Source organism: Jaculus jaculus, chromosome 10, assembly GCF_020740685.1.
Source record: "Jaculus jaculus isolate mJacJac1 chromosome 10, mJacJac1.mat.Y.cur, whole genome shotgun sequence".
Taxonomy (NCBI): domain Eukaryota; kingdom Metazoa; phylum Chordata; class Mammalia; order Rodentia; family Dipodidae; genus Jaculus; species Jaculus jaculus.
The window spans coordinates 18,838,151-18,859,635 of NC_059111.1; the positions used below are offsets into that span (position 1 = coordinate 18,838,151).

The following is a 21,485-nucleotide window of genomic DNA, read 5'->3' on the forward strand; positions in this document are numbered from 1 at the left end:
TGTCTGGAGTTCGTTTGCAGTGGCTAGAGTCCCTGGTGTGCCTATTCTCAGTCTACCTGCCCCCCCCCTCAAAATAAAATAAATAATTTTAAAAACTGGGCTGGGGAGATGACTTAGCGGCTAAGGTACTTGCCTGCAAAGCCAAAGGACCCAGGTTCGATTCCCCAGGACCTACATAAGCATCTGGAGTTCATTTGCAGCAGCTGGAGGCCCTAGCACACCCACTCCCCTCCTCCCCCATCTCTCAAATAAATAAATAGAAATAAAATACTTTTTTAAAAACCACATGCAGTTCTAGGGGACATTTTCCATTCAAACTACTGCACAATGCAAAGAACATTTCATGAGTAGGTAGGAAAGAAGGTTCTTGTTCAGAGCGGGTGTTCTGTGTCTATCTGTTGCTTCCTGCAGGAGCCCAGTTTGAGGAAGGCCAGTGGGAGTCCCACTAATACATCTTCACTCATCACTTCTCGCTCCTTCCCCCTGAAGCCCCTCATCTGCGCTGCTTGTCTTCTTTCCCTCTTTGCAGAGCATTGGCTGTGATGACTACCTGGGCTCTGACAAAGTCGTGGACAAGTGTGGAGTATGCGGCGGCGATAACACGGGCTGCCAGGTGGTGTCCGGAGTGTTCAAGCACGCCCTCACCAGCCTGGGCTACCACCGCGTGGTGGAGATTCCCCAAGGAGCCACAAAAATCAACATCACCGAGATGCATAAGAGCAACAACTACCTGGGTAAGCCTGACCTTTTTCTAGAAAAAAAAAAATTTTTTTTTCAAAAAAAAAAACACCTATATTAGCCAAGCGTGGTGGCACATGCCTTTAATCCCAGCACTTGAGAGGCAAATGTAGGAAAAACACTATAAATTCAAGGCCACCCTGAGACTACATAGTGAATTCCAGGTCAGCCTGAGCTACAGTGAGACCCTGCCAGAAAAAATAAATAAATAAATAAAATAAATAAAAAACACCTATATTCACTGTCAGTGGATGAATTCCTTCCAGGATTCCAAGATGAACACAGTAGTGTCCAGAGGTCCTCGGACACATACAGTGTGCCGCTGGTGGGGGAGAGGACACCCAAGGAAAATCTGACCTGCCCCTTGAAGTAAGAAAGTAGGGGGAAATGAAATGGTTGCCATCTACATGTTTAAAGCGGCCTTTACTTTTCTCGAGGAAAACACGGCCATGAAATGAGAATCGAGCCATTGATGCTCTGAGCCAGGAGAGGATCTTGGCAGAGCTGCAAGGTCTGCCCGGCTTTGTTCTCCTGGGAGCGGGGGCTTGGGGTACCGGCTCCCTGGGGCTCTAAAGCAAGAGTCATTCCTTCTTCCTTCTCATCTGCCTGAGGCCTTTATGTGAGGAGCTTATGAACCACTGTGGGCCAAGTCCTGAATGTTCAATGTATCGCAAGGCTATTTTTTTCACCGGTTTTCCTGAAAATTCTTTTTGTCTGATTTATTTTTATTTATTTATTTATTTATTTACTAGAGACAGAGAGAGGGACAGAGAGAAAGAGAGAATGGACACGCCAGGGCCTCTAACCACTGCAAACGAACTCCGGACGCATGTGCCACCATGTCCACCTGGCTTACGTGGGACTTGGATAATCAAACCTGGGTCCTTAGGCTTTGCAGGCAAGCGCCTTAACCATGAAACCATCTCTCCAGCCCAAAAAGAATGTTTTAAGGGAGAGCTTTCTTGGTACTTTCTTCTGGATTTACAAGCTATTTGCATTCCATTCCATCTAATGCATGCCAGTCATAAACATTAGCTTTTACCAATTTGGTTTTTTTAATATTGTATTTATGTATTTATCTGCAAGAAGAGAGAGAGAGCGCGAGAGAACAGACAGACACAGAGAGAATGGGTGTACCAGGGCCTTTAGCTGCTGAAAACAAACTCCAAATGCATGTGCCACTTTGTGTTTCTGGCTTTATGCGGGTACTGGGGAATCGAGCCTGGAACATTAGGTTTTGCAGGCAGGCGCATTAACTGCTAAGCCATGTCTCCAGCCCAGCTTTTATCAATTTCTAATCTTGGTAAGCATGTACTAGTCGATGAAGCAAGATAATCCATGGAAGTCAGTTCTCAAAGATACTCAGTGAACAGCAATATTCTTTTTCCTTTGTTTTTGCTGATCATCTGTTGAGCAGGAACTTACATGTCATAGGCCATTCATTCCTTTCTCTTTTGACACATGTATACGTGTGGTATGCATGTGCATATGTGTTTGTATGTGTGTGGTATGTGTGCACACATGTGTGGAAGCAGGGGTTGATGTTAAATGCCCTCAGTCGTTCTTCACATTCTGTTGAGACAGGATCTCTTACTGAACCTTGAACTCACGTGTTCAACTAAACTAGCTAGCCAGGGAGCTCCGGGGATCCACCTCATTCTACTTCCCCCAGAACTGGGGTGCCGAAAGGTGTGTGTCACCTCACTTGGCATTTCACATGGGTGCTGGGGATCCAAAGTTTTCAGGCCCTAGCACTCACACTGCAAGTGTGGTACCTGCCCCAGCCCTCTGAGCCATATTCTCAATATTCATCCCACTCTCCATGTATAAAATCCTTACCCACTCTCAACAGCCCTAGCGCCTGCCCACAAGCTACTCCCAACCGCATCTTATAAATGAGAAAACGAGCGTAGGAAGATTGCGTCACTTGCCTAGATCATATAGCAAGAAATAAGTGGGCCAGGCATGGTGGCGCACACCTTTAATCCCAGCACTTGGGAGGCAGAGGTAGGAGGATCACTGTGAGCTGAGACTACGTAGTGAATTCCAGGTCAGCCTGGGCTAGCGTGAGACCCTACCTCAAAAAAAGAAAGAAAGAAAAAGTAGAAAGACAAAAAGGAAGAAAGAAAGAAGTGGAGCTGGGATTTGAACCCAGGTAGTACAGCTCCAGGCATGGAAGTCCATTAAGAGATAAGGGATAGGGAGATGGCTCAGGCAAGAAAGCACTTGCTAGGAATTGAGTTCAGATTCCTAGCATCCACATAAATGCAGGGCGTGGTGGCCCAGCGATAACCCCAATATTTGAAAGATTGAGACAGGGGATCCCTAGGGCAAGCTGGTTTTGAATTGGGTGAGTTATGGGTTTGTTGAGAGATGGACAGTAATAAAGGGAGACACGCCACGTCAACTTCTGGTCTCCACACGCACACACACACACACACACACACACACACACACACACACACGTGAACATGTATATGCACACATCCACATCACAGGTCTGCCTACACACATATATACATACATATACGTGTGCATACCACACAGACACACACACACACACACACACATACACATGCAAGCAAAAAGAAATAAACAATACCCAGGGACAACTTCAGAAGCGAAGATCCTCTTTTAGACCACTCGCCATGCAGTGGCCAATGTCTGCCACAGCTGACGTAGCATTCATTCTGCAACTTGTAAGTCTCAGGATCCCCCTGGCCCCTAGATGATAACCACAGGTCCAAGACTACCATATTCTACAGCTCTCCCTTCTCCACCTAGCCAATGCAGCCAGTCCCAACTAACTTCACTTGCTTTTCTTGTCTGGGGGAGAAAGGACTCTAGAGACAGACCCAATTCAAGTAGAAAACTGTTACCACTGGCTCTGGCAAACCCAGTAGCCACTGAAGCGGCAGAAAGCCTAGTTTCCTGGTGAGTGGTCTGTAAGTTATTTTTAATATCAAAAAATGGTGTATTTGTGTGTTTCCTCCTTTTGTACTTTTACGAGATATCATCTCCATAAACATCCTGCCTCCTAGAATGGAAAATATTCTTCAGGGGCTATTTGAAGTGGGAGTGTGTGTTCAAGAGCACAGCAAACAATGCCAGTTTTTGTTAGATTTTCTGTCAGTTGTAGGCAGTTTTCCCTGGCTATCACCCATCCCATTTCATAAGCCATTTTCAGGCTCCCTGAAGACAAAATACATATTCTGAGTGAATGCCCACAGAGTGTCTGGGTGGAAACAACCCTCAGGAGACTTTGGGGACTGTTATTCTTTTTTTTGGGGGGGGGGTTCAAGGTAGGGTCTCACTCTGCCAGGCTCAGGCTGACCTGCAATTCACTCTGTAGTCTCAGGGTGAGCTCGAACTCTCAGCAATCCTCCTACCTCTGCCTCCCGAGTGCTGGGATTAAAGGTGTGCGCCACCACACCCAGCTGGACTGTTATTCTTGACTTTATTAATAGTCATGAGACTTAATGGGAGAAGGAACAGATACGCAGCAGGGCCCCTGACACTTATGAGACAGACTAACCGATACCTACTCCTCATTTGCCTCAGAGAGCTTAGAAGAATATCAACGCTTCATGAAGTAAGCATCCTTCCTACCCATAAGAGAGATGAAGAGGAGGCAGAGGAAAAACATGAAGTACCAAGTTCAACTTCCTATGTGCAAAAACAAAATCAGTGGGTGCATGAGAAATGCAGAGCCCGTGGCAATGTTATATGATGCCACGTGGACAGGGAGAGAGGAAAGAACAAGAACAGACACTTGAGGAGGGAGAATTCAGGAGAGATGGACGCAAACTTCCAGAAATGGCATCATTTACAGTGTGTGTGTGCACGCGCACGTGAAGGTGTATAGGTTGCAAGGTTTGTGTACGCATATGTAGTGTATGCACATGTGTGTGCAGGTGTGTGTGCCCCGTGTGCACAAGTGTGAAAGCCAGGGGAAGACATCACGTGCCCCCTCCTATCTCTTTTCCCCCATATTTCCCTGAGACAGAATAATTCGCTGAACCCGAGGTCACTGCTTTTCAGTTAGAAGGTCTCCACACTGCAATAGCTCGGTGGAGGCCTGGTCACCCAGAGCTGGGGGGGAAGGCCACCTCTGCTTCACCTTAATGCTCTTGTCTCTGAACAGTGCTGAAGAAAGGTGACATTTGACGGTGCGCATATTTCACAAAGACGTTATTTATTCATCTCACTTCAGGTTATAACCTGCTGGAGCTATAAGAATGAGAGTATGTATTTGAAATTATTTATGTCCTCCAAACTCTAGGCTATTTAGTCAGTTCCATATTCCTCGATCTTTTTTGTTTTGCTTTGGTTTGGATTTTCTAGGTAAGGTCTCACTCTAGCTCAGGCTGGCCTGGAATCCACTATGTAGTCTCAGGCTGGCCTAGAACTCATGGAGATCCTCCTACTTCTGCCTCCTGAGTGCTGGGATCAAAGGCGTGCACCACCATGCCAGGCAAAGAAAAAGTGAACCTTAAAGCCAGTTATTGTCTTTTTGTTGTGGTTGTGTTTTTTTTTTTGTTTTTTTGTTTGTTTGTTTGTTTGTTTGTTTGTTTGTTTTAAGGTAGGGTCTTGCTCTAGCTCAGGCTGACCTGGAATTTACTATGTAGTTTCAGGTTGGCCTCGAACAACAATTCTACCTCTGCCTCCCAAGAGCTGGGATTAAAGGTGTGCATCATCACAACTGGCTCCTCAGTCTTTTTTTTAATATTTAGTTATTTATATTTGAGAGAGAGGAAGAGAAAGAGGCAGAGAGAGTGTGAGAATGGGCATGCCAGGTCCTCTAGCCATTGCAAATGGGAATTGAACCTGAGTCCTTAGTTAAGGTGCAAGTCAATCCCTCAATCATTATTAGTTTTTTTAAGCAATCCCAAAAGACTGGCCTTTTTTTTTTTTTTTTTATGAAAGAGAGTAAGATCAAGTGAGAGAGAGAGAACTGGCATGCCAGGCTCTCTAGCCACTGCAATTGAACTCCAGATGCATGCGCCACCTTGTGCATGAGTGTGAACTTGCATCACCTTGTACATCTGGCTTACATGGGATTTGAAGAGTTGAACATGGGTCCTTAGGCTTCACAGGCAAGCGCCTTAACCACTAAGCCATCTCTCCAACCCTCTCAATCTTTTTTTTTTTTTTTAATGAGAAAGACTTTATAACCTCTGTATGTGTTAAACTATGAATTCTCCTTTTCTATATAAATTGTTTTCCTTCCTGCTCTTGGTAGGAAAAACATTCAATCAAATATCATTAAAGTGATTGACGGTGTGTATTACTTACTTCTTTGTAATAAGATGTTATAAAATTATTTTAGCAGGAACATTAAAGTTTGGCATAGTTTAGTCAGTTCAGTTTACTGGTGTCATTATGCAGCTCTTAAGAACTCAGACATTAAAGCAAACCAAGCAGAAATTGATTATTCGGGACCTGTACTACCAGCCAGTGTGTTACGTTGTCACCAGGTTGTAGACTTGGAAGGAAAATTTGAAGATCTGTAAGCTTTTGTTGTTTTGTTTCTTTTTCTTTTTTTTTTTTTTTTTTTTTTGAGGTAGGGTCTCACGCTAGCTCAGGCTGACCTGGAATTCACTATGTAGTCTCAGGGTGGCCTCGAAATCGCGATGATCCTCCTACCTCTGCTTCCCGAGTGCTGGGATTAAAGGCGTGCGCCACCATGCCCGGCTGAAAATCTGTAAGCTTTGAAACATGAACTGGCAATATATGTACATTTAAGCATGTTCTTATAAGTTTTAAACAGTAATGATGATCAACATCTTAAAAATTCAAGAACTAAACAATCATTTAGGAATTTTATTAAGTGAGTGGCTTTCTATATGGAAAGGGTTAAAATATTTAAATAATGTGAAGTCTTATACCTGTATGACAACTAATCCTAAGGATTTTCTTTAATGTATATTGTAACAATATCAACTCATATAAGACAACAGAGCCAAAAAGGTGAAATTACCATTTCATAGGGCTGGAGAGATGGCTTGCCTGTAAAGCCTAAGAACACAGGTTCAATTCCCCAGTGCCTACATAAAGCCAGACTCACAAGGTGGTACTTGCATTCAGAGTTCATTTGCAGTGGCTAATGGCTCTGATACACCCATTCTCTCTCTCTCTTTCTCTCTAATAAATAAAAATAAATAAATAAAATAAAGATTAAAACATTTTTCTCTTTATGCCAATGCTTCATTTGATATACTACCTTTAAATGGGACAGAGATAAATAATCATGTGTGTATGATACAACACTTTGTATAATGGAAAAAAATGTAACTTGTTATTACAACACCTTTTCAGTATGCATATTTATTTTAGCATAGGTATCTTTTCATATAATACATATAAATCTATTTCATGATTATTTTATGAGAGAAAATTGGCATGCCTGTAGCCACTGCAGTCAAACTCCAGATGTGTGTGCCATCTTGTGCACATGTGTGACCTTGCATCACCTTGTGCATTTGGCTTACACGAGGTCTGGAGAGTCGAACATGGGTCCTTAGACTTTGCAGGCCAGCACCTTTTAACCGCTAAACTGTCTCTCCAGCCCTATGTCATGATTTTTAGGTGCAGACTTTCTCTACAATGAATATAATTTATTTAATCATGCCTCTATTGAGTGCTGTTTAGATATCACACTACAACTGAAAAATGAAATGAATGACAACCACCGATCACTAGACATTTTTTTTTTTTAAGTTTAAAGAACAAATGAGAAAACCCAAGGAAAATAACTAGAAAGGTTGTTTCTGGAAGAAATAGCAAATTCTTATTGAAGAAAACTTAAAGAAAGGATCTCAAATAAGCAATGCTTCCTCGACTAGCCGACTGCATATATTCTTTCAAACTTACATAAATATTTCCATAAGAGATACTCCTAGGAATAGAATTTGCAGGGCAAATGGAATGGACAGCCAGGCATAGTAGTCCACACCTTTAGTCCCGGCACTGCAGAGGCTGAGATAGAAGACCACCCCTGAGTTCAAGGCCAGCCTGGAGATATGCAAGAATTACCTAAACACAATCACCTGCCTGAGAGTGAATTTAGTAAAGTTTTCTGTATCTTATCCCAAGTATTCAGTATTTATCAGTATTTATCGGGCTCTAGGTTTATTTGGGTTTCTTTAATGATTTTTAAAAATTTTTTTGTTTAGTTTTATTTATTTATTTGAGAGTGACAGACAGGGAAAGAGGCAAACGAACTCCAGACACGTGTGCCCCTTGTGCATCTGGCTAACGTGGGTCCTGGGAAATTGAGCCTCAAACCGGGGTCTATAGGCTTCACAGGCAAGCACTTAACCGCTAAGCCATCTCTCCAGCCCTAAATGATTTTTTAATTGTATTTTTACTAATTTGCAGGCAGAGACAGACAGCAAGAAACAGACAGAGAGAGAGAGGAATAGGTACAGCAGGACCTCCAGCTACTGCAAATAAACTGCAGATGCATGCACTACTTTGTGCATCTGGCTTTACGTAGCTAGCGGGGGATCGAACCCAGGTCATTAGGCTTTGCACACAATCACCTTAACTGCTGAGCCATCTCTCCAGCCCTTCCAGGTTTATTTGTAATGGTTGAACGGTAGCAGCTTTCTCTTCCGCATTGCTGGAAGCCTCCAGGACAATGCAGTTCAAGTGTGAAATCGTGTAGGGTTCTTCTTAGACAAGCACAAGCAGACCTGACTCAAGTTCACTGCCCCAGTTATGCATCTCTGTACCGCACTGTCTGTCTTGAAGAGCAAAGAGACACCAAAGCGAGTCCCTGCGGGAGCATCACGTGGGCCTCCCGCGTTTTGCTCAGGAAGCGCTTTCTCGGGGGTCTGAGTGCTGACGCACGGCTGCCCCAGGGTCTGGATTGGCAGCTCTGCTCTTGCTCCTGGTCTCAACCCGGTCTTCCATTTTACGGTCCGGCACTGCTCACTGGAGTTGGCCTTTGTTGGAAACTAGTAGGGAAGAGGTTAGAGATGAGGAAAAAGGAGAATAACAGAGGATAGAGGGGATGAGTGTGAATAAAATGCATATAATATACCGTGTGCGTATGGATGTGAGAAAGAGATGTGTGTGTATGAGAGAGAGAGAGAGATGTAGGGGTACACGTGTGAAAGTCAGCGGACAACCTCCAGGTGTCAGTCCTGATCTTCTACCATATTTGAGGCTATCTATCTGTCATCTGTCCATCTGTCCATCTATCATCTATTTATCTGTCATCTATCTATCATCTTATCTATCTCTGTCTCTTTCTCCTACTGTTGTTATTGGCTACTGCACTCACCACAAATTTCCCAGCTTCCAGGAAATACTTCTGTCTCCACCCATCTTGCTCATCTGGGTGCTGGGACTACACTTCCAGCTTTTTATATGGGGGTCTGAGGATCCAACCCAGGTACCTGGACTTCGGTGGCAAGTACTTTATCCACAGAGCCATATCCCCAGCCCTAATGTGCTTTTATGTGCTCTTAAAAAAATATCGTAATGAAACCCGTTGTTTTTGTACAACTAATATATGTGTATATATATGCTTAAAAATAAATATCTTAGAATATCTAAGGAAGATTGTAGAGGGGAGAGAAGTACAGGAGAGGGAGGGAAGGAGAGAGGGAAGGATCTAGGGTCCTCTAGCTTGCACACTTTTTTAAGTGTTTTTTTTTTTTTTTGGAGAGAGAGAGAGAACAGGCATGCCAGGGCCTCCAGCCACTGCAAACGAATTGCAGACGTGCACGCCACCTTGTGCATCTAGCTTACATGGGTACAGGGAAATCGAACCAGGGTCCTTTGGCGATGCAGGCAAATGTCTTAACTGCTAAGCCATCCCTCCAGCCCTAGCTTGCACACTTTTAAACAAGTTCCTTGGCCTTTCTGAGATAGGTGCTTATAGGTAAGACAGGGAAACAATGACCAGCTCACCGAGCTGTTAATTTAAATGAGGTAACATGCACACAGCACCCATAACCGATAGTTCTCTTATTTCTCCGGTTCACAGTTTCTAATCCTGGCTGTTCAGTGGAATCGCAGGAGACATGGTTTTGAGTCTTGTCCCCGCCAGGGATGCTGTCATTGACCCGAGGCACAGCCTGGGTGTCAGGATTGTTCAAGCTCATCATGTTGTTCCAGTGGTCTCTCAGGGTGTCAGACCATGTCCCTATGTCAGGAGGTCTTGGATGTGGGGACGGTGGTAATCCTGTACCCCCTCCTATCCCCTTGAGAATGACTGGAGGGACTTATTATCATTATTATTATTACCATTGGAACAGGGGAGAGGAACCACAGGTGCCTCTGGCATCTGGTGGGTAGAAGCCAAGGGTACTGTTAAACATTCCTTATGCCCAGGGCAGTTCCCACAGCAGACCTGCCCAGCCCCAACAGCAGTGCCGAGAAACCCTGCATATCTAGTCATCTCTGAGGTCTTCTTTTGGTCCTGCGATGTGTCATTTGTTTCAGAATGGTATGTCCAAAAAAAGTGCTAATAAACAGGCTGGAGATACTGTTCAGTGCTTAAAGGTGCAAAGCTTAATGGCCCAGGTTTGACTCCCCAGTACCCATGTAAAGCCAGATGCACAAAGACGGTGCGTGCATCAGATGTTCGTTTGCAATATTAAAAAGCCCTGGCACAAGCGCCACATGTTCTCTCTCTTATGTGGATCCTAGCTACAGATGATTGGGCTTCTGCGTGAGAAGGAAAATACTTAGTAGCAGAGGCCAGTAAGTTAAAAAGGAGACATAAAGGGAAGAGAAGGGAAGGGGGGAGGATACTTAATAGGTTGATATTGTATATATGTAATTACAATGATTGTAATGGGGAGGTAATATGATGGAGAATGGAATTTCAAATGGGAAAGTGTGGGGGTGGGGAGGGAGGGAATTACCATGGGATATATTTTATAATCATGGAAAATGTTAATAAAAATTAAAAAAAAAAAAGCCCTGGCACACCTAGCCTTTCTGTCTTCTCTACCCAACTCCCTCTCTCCCTCTCTCCCTCTCTCTCTCTCTCTCTCTCTCTCTCTCTCTCTCTCTCTGCTTGAAAATAAATAAAATGTTTTTTAAATTATAATAAATACCCAAGGTGCTATTGACATGACGACCAGGTCCTTCTGAACTCTGAGCCTTGAACCCAAACCTCCTCATTCAAGGCTCCATGCATACAGCAGGGACCTCTCTGTTGCGAGCTCTCAGCAGCTAGGAAGCAGCCCCAGGAATAGAACCCTCAGCCTCCAGTGCTTTCCACAGCCCGCCCTTCCAGCATTTGGAGCCCTTCCGAACACATGGCAGGATAAAAGAAGAAAAGGGGAAGCAGAGAAAGCTAGATTTTTCTTTAGATTCGCGTCAGACTTTGATCATTTCCCCAGTCTGGCACTTGCCATATTTCATGGCCCGTTATCTGTGTGGCTGTGCGCTCCTTGATGACAAACAGCCCAGCCTTACACATTCCTTCTCTCCAGCCGTGGGCCAGGGAGCCGCACTGAGCAGTGCGCCTTCAGAAGTAAAGGCGGTAGAAGATGCTGGGTTTGCACAGTCTCTGTGTTGGGGGGATCTGCACCCAGACACCCTTAGCCTATGGTCTTGGACCTCACTCATGGTTTGGAGGTCATGCTGTTACTGGACCACTGGAATTCTGGGTCCACCACTTCCTTCACTGAGTCCTCACAGCTCGCCCACCAGGCTGGTGGGAACCACTGCGACCACCTGAGTTTCCTCCCTCAGGATGCTTGAAGCAGTATGGCTGCGGGAGCTGCCTGTGGTCCAGCATGTGGAATGGGGACTTCAGGCCAGGTCATGACCTACATCCCACATATGTGGCCATGGCCTTCTGCAAGAGAAGCACAGCACAGTCCGTGCCTCCTCCTCCCCACACCACCAGAAGACAGACCAACTCCACTTGGTCCCCTGCAGCCTTCTCGCCCATCCCGTCGCTCCGTCCTTATCCTTATCACCCCATACACTTCACAGAAATTAAGAGCCCCGGGGCTGGAGAGATGGCATAGCGGTTAAGTGCTTGCCTGTGAAGCCTAAGGACCCCGGTTTGAGGCTCGGTTCCCCAGGTCCCACGTTAGCCAGATGCACAAGGGGGCGCACACATCTGGAGTTCGTTTGCAGTGGCTGGAGGCCCTGGTGCGCCCATTCTCTCTCTCTCTCCCTCTATCTGTCTTTCTCTCTGTGTCTGTCGCTCTCAAATAAATAAATAAATAATTTAAAAAAAAAATTGAGAGCCCCACCCTCACTTTGTGAGTCTGGGGGCCAAATCCGATGATGTCCTTGCCCTGGTCACCAGACTTCCATCGTGGACCTTGGCAGACATGTCAGCTAGAACTGGGGAGTTAAAGGCACTGGATTGCAAAGCCTGAAGGCCTGGGATCAACTCCCCAGGACCCACATAAAGCCACATGCACAAAGTGGTGCATGTGTCTACAGTTTGCTTGCAGTGCACTGGGTCCTGGTATACCCATTCTCACCCCACCCACCTCCCCCCCCCCCCTGCTCAGCTTGCAAATAAATAAAATTTTTAAAAGTGGGAGGGAACTGGAGAGATTGCTCAGTGGTTAAGGCAGTTGCCTGTGAAGCCTAAGGACCCAGGTTTGATTCCCCAGTACCCACGTATGCCGGATGCATAAGGTGGCACATGCATCTGGAGTCTGTTTGCATTGGCTGAAGGCTGTGGTGCAACCATTCTCCCTCTCTAGCTGCTATCTGACCCTTTCTCTCTCTTTCCCTCTTTCAAATAAATAAATAAAATACTTAAAAAAAAATCATTTAGCTCTCGAAAGAAGTAGAATGTGTGTGTGTGTGTGTGTGTGTGTGTGATGTGCATGAGAGTGGCTGGGGTTGATGTGCAGGTAAACACACACATGTAAGTACGTGCATGTAGAGGCCAGGGGTTGGCGTCTTACTTACTGAGGCACGGTCCCTCACTTGAACCCAGAGCTTGCTGATTTGGTTAGTCTAGCTAGCCATGTCCCAGGGGCCTCCTGTCTCTGACTCCTGAGCACTGGGATTACAGGCTGGCCACCAAGCCCATCCATCATTTAAGTGAGTGCTGGCAATCTGACCTCTGGCCCTCATGCTTGTCCAAGCCATCTCCCTGTGAGTAGAACATGTCTGAGACATAGAATTTCCAGTGTATGGCTGGAGGGATGGCTTATGGCTTAGTGGTTTAGGTGATCGCCTGCAAAGCCAAAGGACTCAGGTTCGATTTCCCAGGTTTGCAGTGGCAGGAGGCCCTGGCATACCCATTCTCTCTCTCTCTCTCTCTCTCTCCCTCCCTCTTTTTCTGTCAAATAAAAATAGATAAATAAATAAAACTTCCAGTGTATTTTCTTCTTGTTGCATAGATCTGTCTAAACATACATTCCCCATTTGAACGCTTTCAAGTGCATTCAACAGCATGAAGTCCAGTCATAATGCCCTGTGACCATCACCACGATTTCCAGTTTCCTCAACTCTCTTTTATCCCTAAAGCTATGTCCTCGAAACAACGACCCCCTCCTTCCACCATCCCACCTCCTCCAGGCACTGGAAGGGAGCTTCTTTTCCACTATCATGAGTTTGGCTTTTCTCCATACAAGAGAAAAGACATATTTGTCCTTTTGTGCCTGCCTCATTTGACTTAGCGTAATGATCTCTTGCTTATGCGTCCATCTGTTGCTGAGCACTCAGGCTGTCTCCTTCTTGGACTATTGGGAACAGTGGTGCTATGAACATTGTACCAGTGTTTAAGTCCCAACTTTCAGTTCTTCGGGATATATACCTTGGAGTTGAAATTTCTGGGTAATCCTATATCTTTACTTCCTGTGGGGTTGCCAAACTGCTTCTAAGTGGTGGGCTCTCTCCCCTTCCCAAGCCCTGACTACTGTTCCAGTTTCTCCCCATCCTTCCCAGAATTTCAGAAAGTATGTTCTTGCAAAAGTATTTAAGTAGCTGCAATAAAATGGGCTTTTCCCTCAAGCATCAGAGCAAGTTGCTGAGCTAGACTGTGTGACCCTCCAGCTTACCTGTGACAGATCATGATAGGCCCCGGGAACCAGTCAAACTACAAACACCTCCAAGCGAGGTCCTGACTCTTAGCTGGATGGTCTGCATGCAGCTAGAAGAGGAGCCAGGTGATGTTGGAGTAACTCTTTTTCCATTTGGACTCTTTTCTTACCTTGTCTTCAACATAAGCTTCTATGATTCCGGTCCAAAGCCCGATCTTTGCAAAACAAGGATTCCATGCCAAAGAGACTATGCCCTCCTGCTGTGCTTTGGCCTGACTCTCTTGTTTGTTTTAGCACTCCTGGACTTAATTTTGCATTACATACTTTCCACCTGGAGTCTGACAGTGTCCCTCCTTTGATTTAGGAGGGCTCGGATGTCCTTACATCTGTTTACAGCCCGCCTGTTTGCTCTCCTCATGAGCCCTCTGCCTTGAGCAGCTTTTAGAAATGCTGGAACGAAAGGAAGTTAACTTGCCTCCCCCACTCTTTAAACTCATTGTCATTTCACATGTTCTGCTTGTTTAGTTAACACCTAGCTACCCTGGAAATGATTGCCTGTTTATATTTGTTCTATAGCGAATTTAAACTGTGGCCTGTTTTTTTGCTTTGAATTGTATTGTCTGTCTGGGGAATATGCAAAACACCCACATACTCTTTTCTGTACCTGTAGGGCTGCTCTCCTTCAAGGCTGAAAACGGCTGCAGAGCCAGCTGACTGTTTTTCTGTGTTTCTTATGGAAGTGATTTGACACCTTGGGGAAGAACATTGTTTCCCACCCTTCTCTAGGCATCAGCGTTTCCAGACAGCATCTTTAGCAAGCTGCCAGTCACTCCCCAGGGTTTCTACCCGTGTTAGGGAAATAGAGTCTAGTGGTGATCGTGCTAACCTTAAAATCAATCCATCCCATAACCCACCTGCCAGTGTGCCTCAGCCTGCATTTTTTAAAAAACTATATATATTTTTATTTTGTTTTTAGAGAGAGCGAGAAACAGAGAGACAGAGAGAATTGGCACACCAGGACCTCAGCCACTGTGGTCAAACCCCACACATTTTCGCCACCTAGTGGGTATGTGTGACCTTACACTTGCCTCACCTTTGTGTGTCTGGCATACGTGGGATCTGGAGAGTAGAACATGGGTCCTTAGGCTTTGCAGGCAAGCACCTGAACTGCTAAGCCAACTCTCCAGCCCAGCCTTCATGTTTTGAAGCAAAGTCTGCTTTTCTGCAATGTGGTAGACCTTTGAGCTACCATTTGAGAAAACTAATGCGAGTTAAGCCCCGAGAACAGATACCTAAGGTTTAAACCACATTCCGTAAATATAGTTGACTGCATAGAAGTGACACCTACAGGGACTGGTTAAATAAATTTGTTTGCCAAGCTGGCTGGGGTTCAGTTCCCCAGCACCCATGTAAAGCTGAGTACAAAGTGGTGCATGCAGTGGTAAGCCCAGGGTACCTATGACCATGGGAGGCAGAGCCAGGAGAATTCAAATCTTGAGGGCCAGATTGCAGCACCAGTCATGTCTCAAAGAGGACAGCATAACCAGACCTCAGACTGTGGATGAATTTTCATTCCCGACTCCATCTTGTGGATCAAATCTTTCCATCGGGAAGCCAGTGGCTGGAGCACAATAGCATCAGACCTACTCTGTAACGATTTAGCAGCGGCGGGGAGGAAGGTAATGGTAACTTGGGGACAGAAAGGCTAGGGTCATGCCAAGAGTCTGAGGGAGGAGCTTTGCGTGGTGGCTCACGCCTTTAATCCCAGCACTTAGGAGGCACATAGAACTTAGAACTTAAACCGTGAGTTCGAGGCCACCCTGAGAATTCCAGTGAATTCCAGGTCAGCCTGGGCTACAGTGAAACCCTACCTTGAAAAACCAAAAAAATAAAAAGAAAAGAGTGAGGGAGGAGAGGTGACTAGGCAACAAAAATACTGGGAGCTTCCTGGGCCTAGTGAGTCCAAGTACTATGCTTCCGCTTCACTGAAAGCCCACATCTGTGAAGTGTATTTTGAATCAGTGACTATAAGTTAAGCGACTTTCCACAGAAGAATGGGGGAGAGCTCAGGGTCCTGCTGCGTTCATGATGAGCTGAGCTTGGCGTCCTTGGTCTGGAGCAAAAACAAGTACGAGAAGAAGTTAGTCATTTCAGGAGTTGAGTAGATAATATGTAGAAGGAGGGCTGGAGAGATGGCTTAGTGGTCAAGGCGCTTGCCTGTGAAGCCAAAGAACGGAGGTTCGATTCCCCAGTACCCACCTAAGCCAGATGCACAAGGTGGCGCTTGCATCTGGAGTTCATTTGCAGTGGCTGGAGGCCCTGGCACACCCATTCCCTCTCTCTATCTCCCTCTCTCTCTCTCTCTCAAATACATAAATATATTTAAATACATAAAGGAAAATTCAAGTGACATTAGAGAGAGGCTCTAAGATCTTCCTTTGTCTTTGAAGCAGTATTTTAGAATCCAGCCCCATCCCTCCTTCCTCATTGGTGAGTACTTGGGACGCCAAAGCTAAAGAGCATTGAGACCTTCACACTGGGAGGGAAATGATCCTACCACCCAGTTCTCAGCAGATGTCTGGTCCCATCCTAACCTGTACCTGTGCTTTCAGTCAAATACCTATATTTTTTTACTAGCCAGAACAAGTCACACACTAGCTGTTTCTCACATTGCTACAAGATGACCAATTAACCTTTAAGATAGTTGTTTATTAGTGGGATGAAAATTTGGTTCATTAAAAAAAATCTAGCCGGGCGTGGTGGCACATGCCTTTAATCCCAGCACTCAGGACGCAGAGGTAGGAGGATCGCCGTGAGTTCAAGGCCATCCTGAGAGTACATAGAGAATTCCAGGTCAGCCTGAGCTAAAGTGAGACCCTACCTCGAAAAACAAAAACAAAAAAAAAAAAAAAATTAACCAAAAAAATAATTTAAAAAAATCTAACCAACTGACCTGCTATTTCTTCCAAATGAATAGTTCCTATTGTTATCAGACTCTCCTTTACATACAAAATGTGCCTGGCCGAGACAGACATGAAATTTGAAGAAAAATTTAGTGACATCCAGTTTCATTGATAAAAAGGCCCAGGTGATAAAGCTGCAAACATTCAATACATGTGGACTTATGGAAGCTCAGCATGTGTGTTATCCAAGTATATTCTGTGATCGTCACTTGGTCACTTGACCTCTTTATCTGCCATTTTACTTATCTGTATTGGGAAGAAAATACTGATAAAGCACTTAGGATGAGATAGTGATTAGAACAAGATTTATTCAACAAGTATCAGATGTGATTTTCATTGTTACTATTATGCAAACGAGGCCAGAACTTTATGTTTATAGATCCAAATATTTGTGATTTGAGACTATGTCTGGACAATAAATACCTTTCAAAATCCAAAGACCTTTTTTTTTTTTAACCAACAATCTCAAGCCAGTAGTGAAATCAAAAATTTTCATTGCATGCCTTTACACTTGGCAGTGAGCCAGATCAAGAGCTATTTGGAAGCTGGAGAGATGACTTAGCGGTTAAGGTGCTTGCCTGCAAAGCCAAAGGACACAGGTTCGATTCCCCAGGACCCACATAAGCCAGATGCACAAGGTGGTGCATGCATCTGGTGTTTGTTTTCAGTGGCTGGAGGCCCTGGCGTGCTCATTCTTCCTCTCTGCCCCTTTCTCTCAAATAGGTAAATAATCAAATAGCTATTTGAATTGAAGCTAGTAGGTGTAGTGTCTCAAATGCAGGCCATTGGCTTGAGGTAGAACAAGATGGTCACAGGGACAACCAGCTCAAGGAGGGTTAGGTGTTTAGAAGTGGTACTTTCACTTTAAAATCTGACTTTCTATCCTGCTGTGTTCTTTAAAATGCTCGCCTGCACCCCAGAATCCAGAGAGTGATGCCATTTCTACTGTGAGCTTATCGGGGTTGCAGGCATGGACCATAGGAGTGCTCAACAAAAAGCCCCTATGACCCAGACCCCTCCTGCTGGAGACATGTCTCCAACCCATGTCTTCATGAGCCTGTTTACTTTAAAAATAAGTTGAGGGCTGGAGAGATGGCTTAGCGGTTAAGCGCTCGCCTGTGAAGCCTAAGGACCCCGGTTCGAGGCTCGGTTCCCCAGGACCCACGTTGGCCAGATGCACAAGGGGGCACATTCATCTGGAGTTCGTTTGCAGTGGCTGGAAGCCCTGGCGCGCCCATTCCCTTTCTATCTGTCTCTTTCTTTCCCTCTCTCTCTGTAACTCTCAAATAAAGAAATAAAAATGACAAAAAATATTTAAAAAAAAATATAAATAAGTTGACCTTACTGTGTGCATGTGGGGTGGGATGGGGGTATGGTGCATGCATGTGCATGCACTTGCCTGTGGCGGGGTATGCTCTCTTGTGATGGGTGGAGGGAAACATCAGGTGTCCCCGCCATCAATCTTCCGCCTCTTCTTTCTTGAGCCAGAGTCTATTCCTAATCCCAGAGCTTGCTGAATTTTAATGATGATGATGATGATGATATTGATGCTTTTCCAGCCACAGCAATCCTCTCTCTCTGCTCCCCACTAGAGTGGAGGGTGGGGAGATGTGCATGGTCAGGGCCAGCTGTTTATGTGGGTCCTGGGGATCAAACTCAGGCATTCTCTAAAGGCCTCCTCCAGCCCTCATGCTTGCACAAGAAGTGCTTTAAAAAAAAAAATTTAGGGCTGGAGAGATGGCTTAGCGGTTAAAAGCTTGCCTATGAAGCCTACGGACCCCAGTTCAAGGCCTCGGTTCCCCAGATCCCACGTTAGCCAGATGCACAAGGGGGCGCACGCGTCTAGAGTTCATTTGCAGTGGCTGGAGGCCCTGGCGCGCCCATTCTCTCTCTATCTGCCTCTTTCTCTCTGTGTCTGTCACTCTCAAATAAATGGATAAAGTAAAAAGTATTTGCTTATTTGAGACAGAGAGAAAGGCAGATAGAGATAGAATGGGTGTGCCAAGACTTCTAGCCACTGCAAATGAACTCTAGATGCATGAACCACCTTGTGCATCTGGCTTATGTGGGTCCTGGAGATTTGAACCTGGGTCCTTAAGACCCACATTAGCCAGATGCACAAGGAGTTACACACGTCTGGAGTTCATTTGCTGGAAGCCCTAGCATACCCATTCTCCCTCTCCCTCTCCCTCTCCCTCTCCCTCTCTCTCTCTCTCTTTCTGTCAAAATTTTAAAAGAAAATATATAATTGAGCAAATATGTTTCTAATTTTGCAAATTTTTCTGCCAAGATGAATTTTAAATGCCATTTTGACCTCTATGTAATTTCTTCCTTAGCATTTTCCTGTATTAAATCATCCTTGCCCTCCTGGACTCCACACGGCCTGATCTTTCTCAGTGATTCCTTTACTGCTACGTGGAATTCAGGTTGCTAGTTCCTTAGTCAAGGTTTTTTAAAATCTACATTTTTAACATTGGTCCTTTCATTTTGGCCACCTCTCTTGAGATTTCCAGTTTTTATATGCTCTGGGAAAGGTCTATATAATGTTCTCTTCCTTTATATTTGGATACAAACTCACCAATAAAAGAAAATATAGCCCCAGAATCTTTTTTGTAAGACATTACTTTAAAGAATTTTTTAGCGCACGCCTTTAATCCCAGCTCTCGGGAGGCAGAGGTAGAGGGATCACTGTGAGTTCAAGGCCACTCTGAGACTACATAGAGAATTCCAGGTCAGCCTGAGCTAAAGTGAGACCCTACCTCAAAAAAAAAAAAAAAAAAAAAAAAAGAATTTTTTAAACTTCTGCGGGCTGAAGAGATGGCTTAGCAGTTACGGCACTCGCCTGTGAAGCCTAAGCACCCATGTTTGACCCTCCAGGTCCCATGTAAGCCAGACGTACAAAGTAACGCAGCACACAAGGTCACACATGCGCACAAGGTGGCACCCACGTCTGGAGTTCAATGACAGTGGCTGGAGGCCCTGGTGCAACAATTCTCTCTCTCTCTCTCTCTCTCTCTCTTGCTCTCTTGCATTTTTTATAAAAAGGCTAGTGTGTTGGGTTTGCCTCAAATAAAAAAAAAAAAAGTAAAAAACTTCTGTGGCTATTAATTTATCATGTTTTCTTGTGCATGTGTGTGTGTTGTAGTGTGTGGTATATGCACATGTGTGTATAGATGCCCGTGGCCTCTGTGCATAGAGTCCAGAGAAGAATCTCTGGGGCCTCCCTGCATCACTCATTGGCATATCTCCTCCAAATGGAGTCTCCTCTGAACTTGCAGCTGCCATCTGTGCAAGGATTCTCTGGTCTCCACTTCCCACAGGACTGGGGTTACCGGCATGTGTGGCCATGGCCAGCTCTTTATGTGGGTGCTGAGAAGTCTAACTCAGATGGCCTCAGACTCCCGTGCTTGCAGAAAGCACTCTTACCTGATGAGCCATCTCCCCAGCCCTGAAACTGTTTGTTTGTTTGTTTTCAAGCTGCCTTTTTCATGGACAGTTGCAGATGCAGTAGTCTAGAATTGCATGTAGAAATCTTAGTGGTTAAGGTGCTTGCCTGCGAAGCCTGAAGACCCATGTTCAACTCTCCAGATCCCAAGTAAGTCAGACACACAAAGGCAAGGCAAGCACAAGGTCTCACATGCCCACTAGGTGGTGCTAGCATCTGGAGTTCGAGTTCAGTGGCTGAGGCCCTGGCCCACCAATTCTCTCTCTGTCTCTCTCTCTCTCTCTCTCTCTCTCTCTCTCTCTCTCTCTCTCTCTCTCTCTCGCCGTCTCTCTAAAGTAAAAAAAAAAAATTTAAAGAAATCATATAATATAAATATCACTTGACATAGTGTCATTTTTACTGTGAAACTTGTTTAGACTCTGTTGGGCTTTTTTTCTTTGTTAATATTACTTTAAAGTTTTTTGAGACCAGTATTTGAATACTAATCCGTGTTGTTCTCTAAGAGTTTCCTCTTGGTCAGATTTAGTGATACTGAACTATAACTCCAGCATGTTACTTCCTTGGGAGAATGGTAATATTGTGCTCACCGATCCCTGAAGGGCTCTCAGAGACTACACTTCAAGAAACACTATTCTAAATAAGTGGAAATATGCATACTTATTAAAACTATTTCTAAGTAATGCTTGATTTAATGAAGAGTTGCAAAGGTAATATAGAAAGTCACTTCTATATACCCTTCACCCAGCTCCTCCTAATGTGGACTTCCTAAACACATATGGCAAAATATTCTTAATATAAAATGTATCACCCTCACACATTTAAATATGCAGTTCCATGACATTAAATGCATTCTCATGGTTCTGTGACCATCCATCCACAGAATTTTATCCTCTGAAATGAAAATATGCCCATTATATATACACTTTTACTCTTTAACCCAAATGATTAAAAACTTTTGTTGATATTAAATGTTTAAGGGATTCTATCTGTGCCATTAGGATCAGATTTTATTGCCTGTGAGTCTGTACAATTCCAGGGGCTGAGGTAAGCCCAGAAAGTAGGGGACATGTTCTCCCTGTCTCCTAAGTGACCCAGAGCTGGATCTGATACAGCAATAAATAAAAAGTAAAAGACAGGGCTGGGGAGATGGCTCAGTGGTGAAGGTGCTTGCCTGCAGAGCCTAAGGACCCTAGTTTGAGTCCCCAGTACCCACATAAGCCACATGCACTAACTATATGTAGGGGTGCCTATGCATGGATATTGCCAGAGCACACCCCGCCTTTACCCTTTTATTGGTCTATCCTTCAGAAGTAAGCCTGAACTTAGAACAGAATGCAGCTAAGCAGAGCGAGA

At 44.8% G+C, this 21,485-nt stretch overlaps 1 protein-coding gene across 2 annotated transcripts in view; it reads left to right on the top strand.

Annotated features, from left to right (window-relative positions):
• Positions 1-21,485, top strand: part of Thsd4 (thrombospondin type 1 domain containing 4) — a 694,201-nt gene that overhangs the window by 586,132 nt on the left and 86,584 nt on the right. For both annotated transcript variants that reach the window (XM_045160247.1, XM_045160248.1), the window contains one exon: positions 530-734. In XM_045160247.1, coding sequence (XP_045016182.1) covers positions 530-734 — 205 coding nt within the window. The remainder of the gene's footprint in view (positions 1-529; positions 735-21,485) is intronic.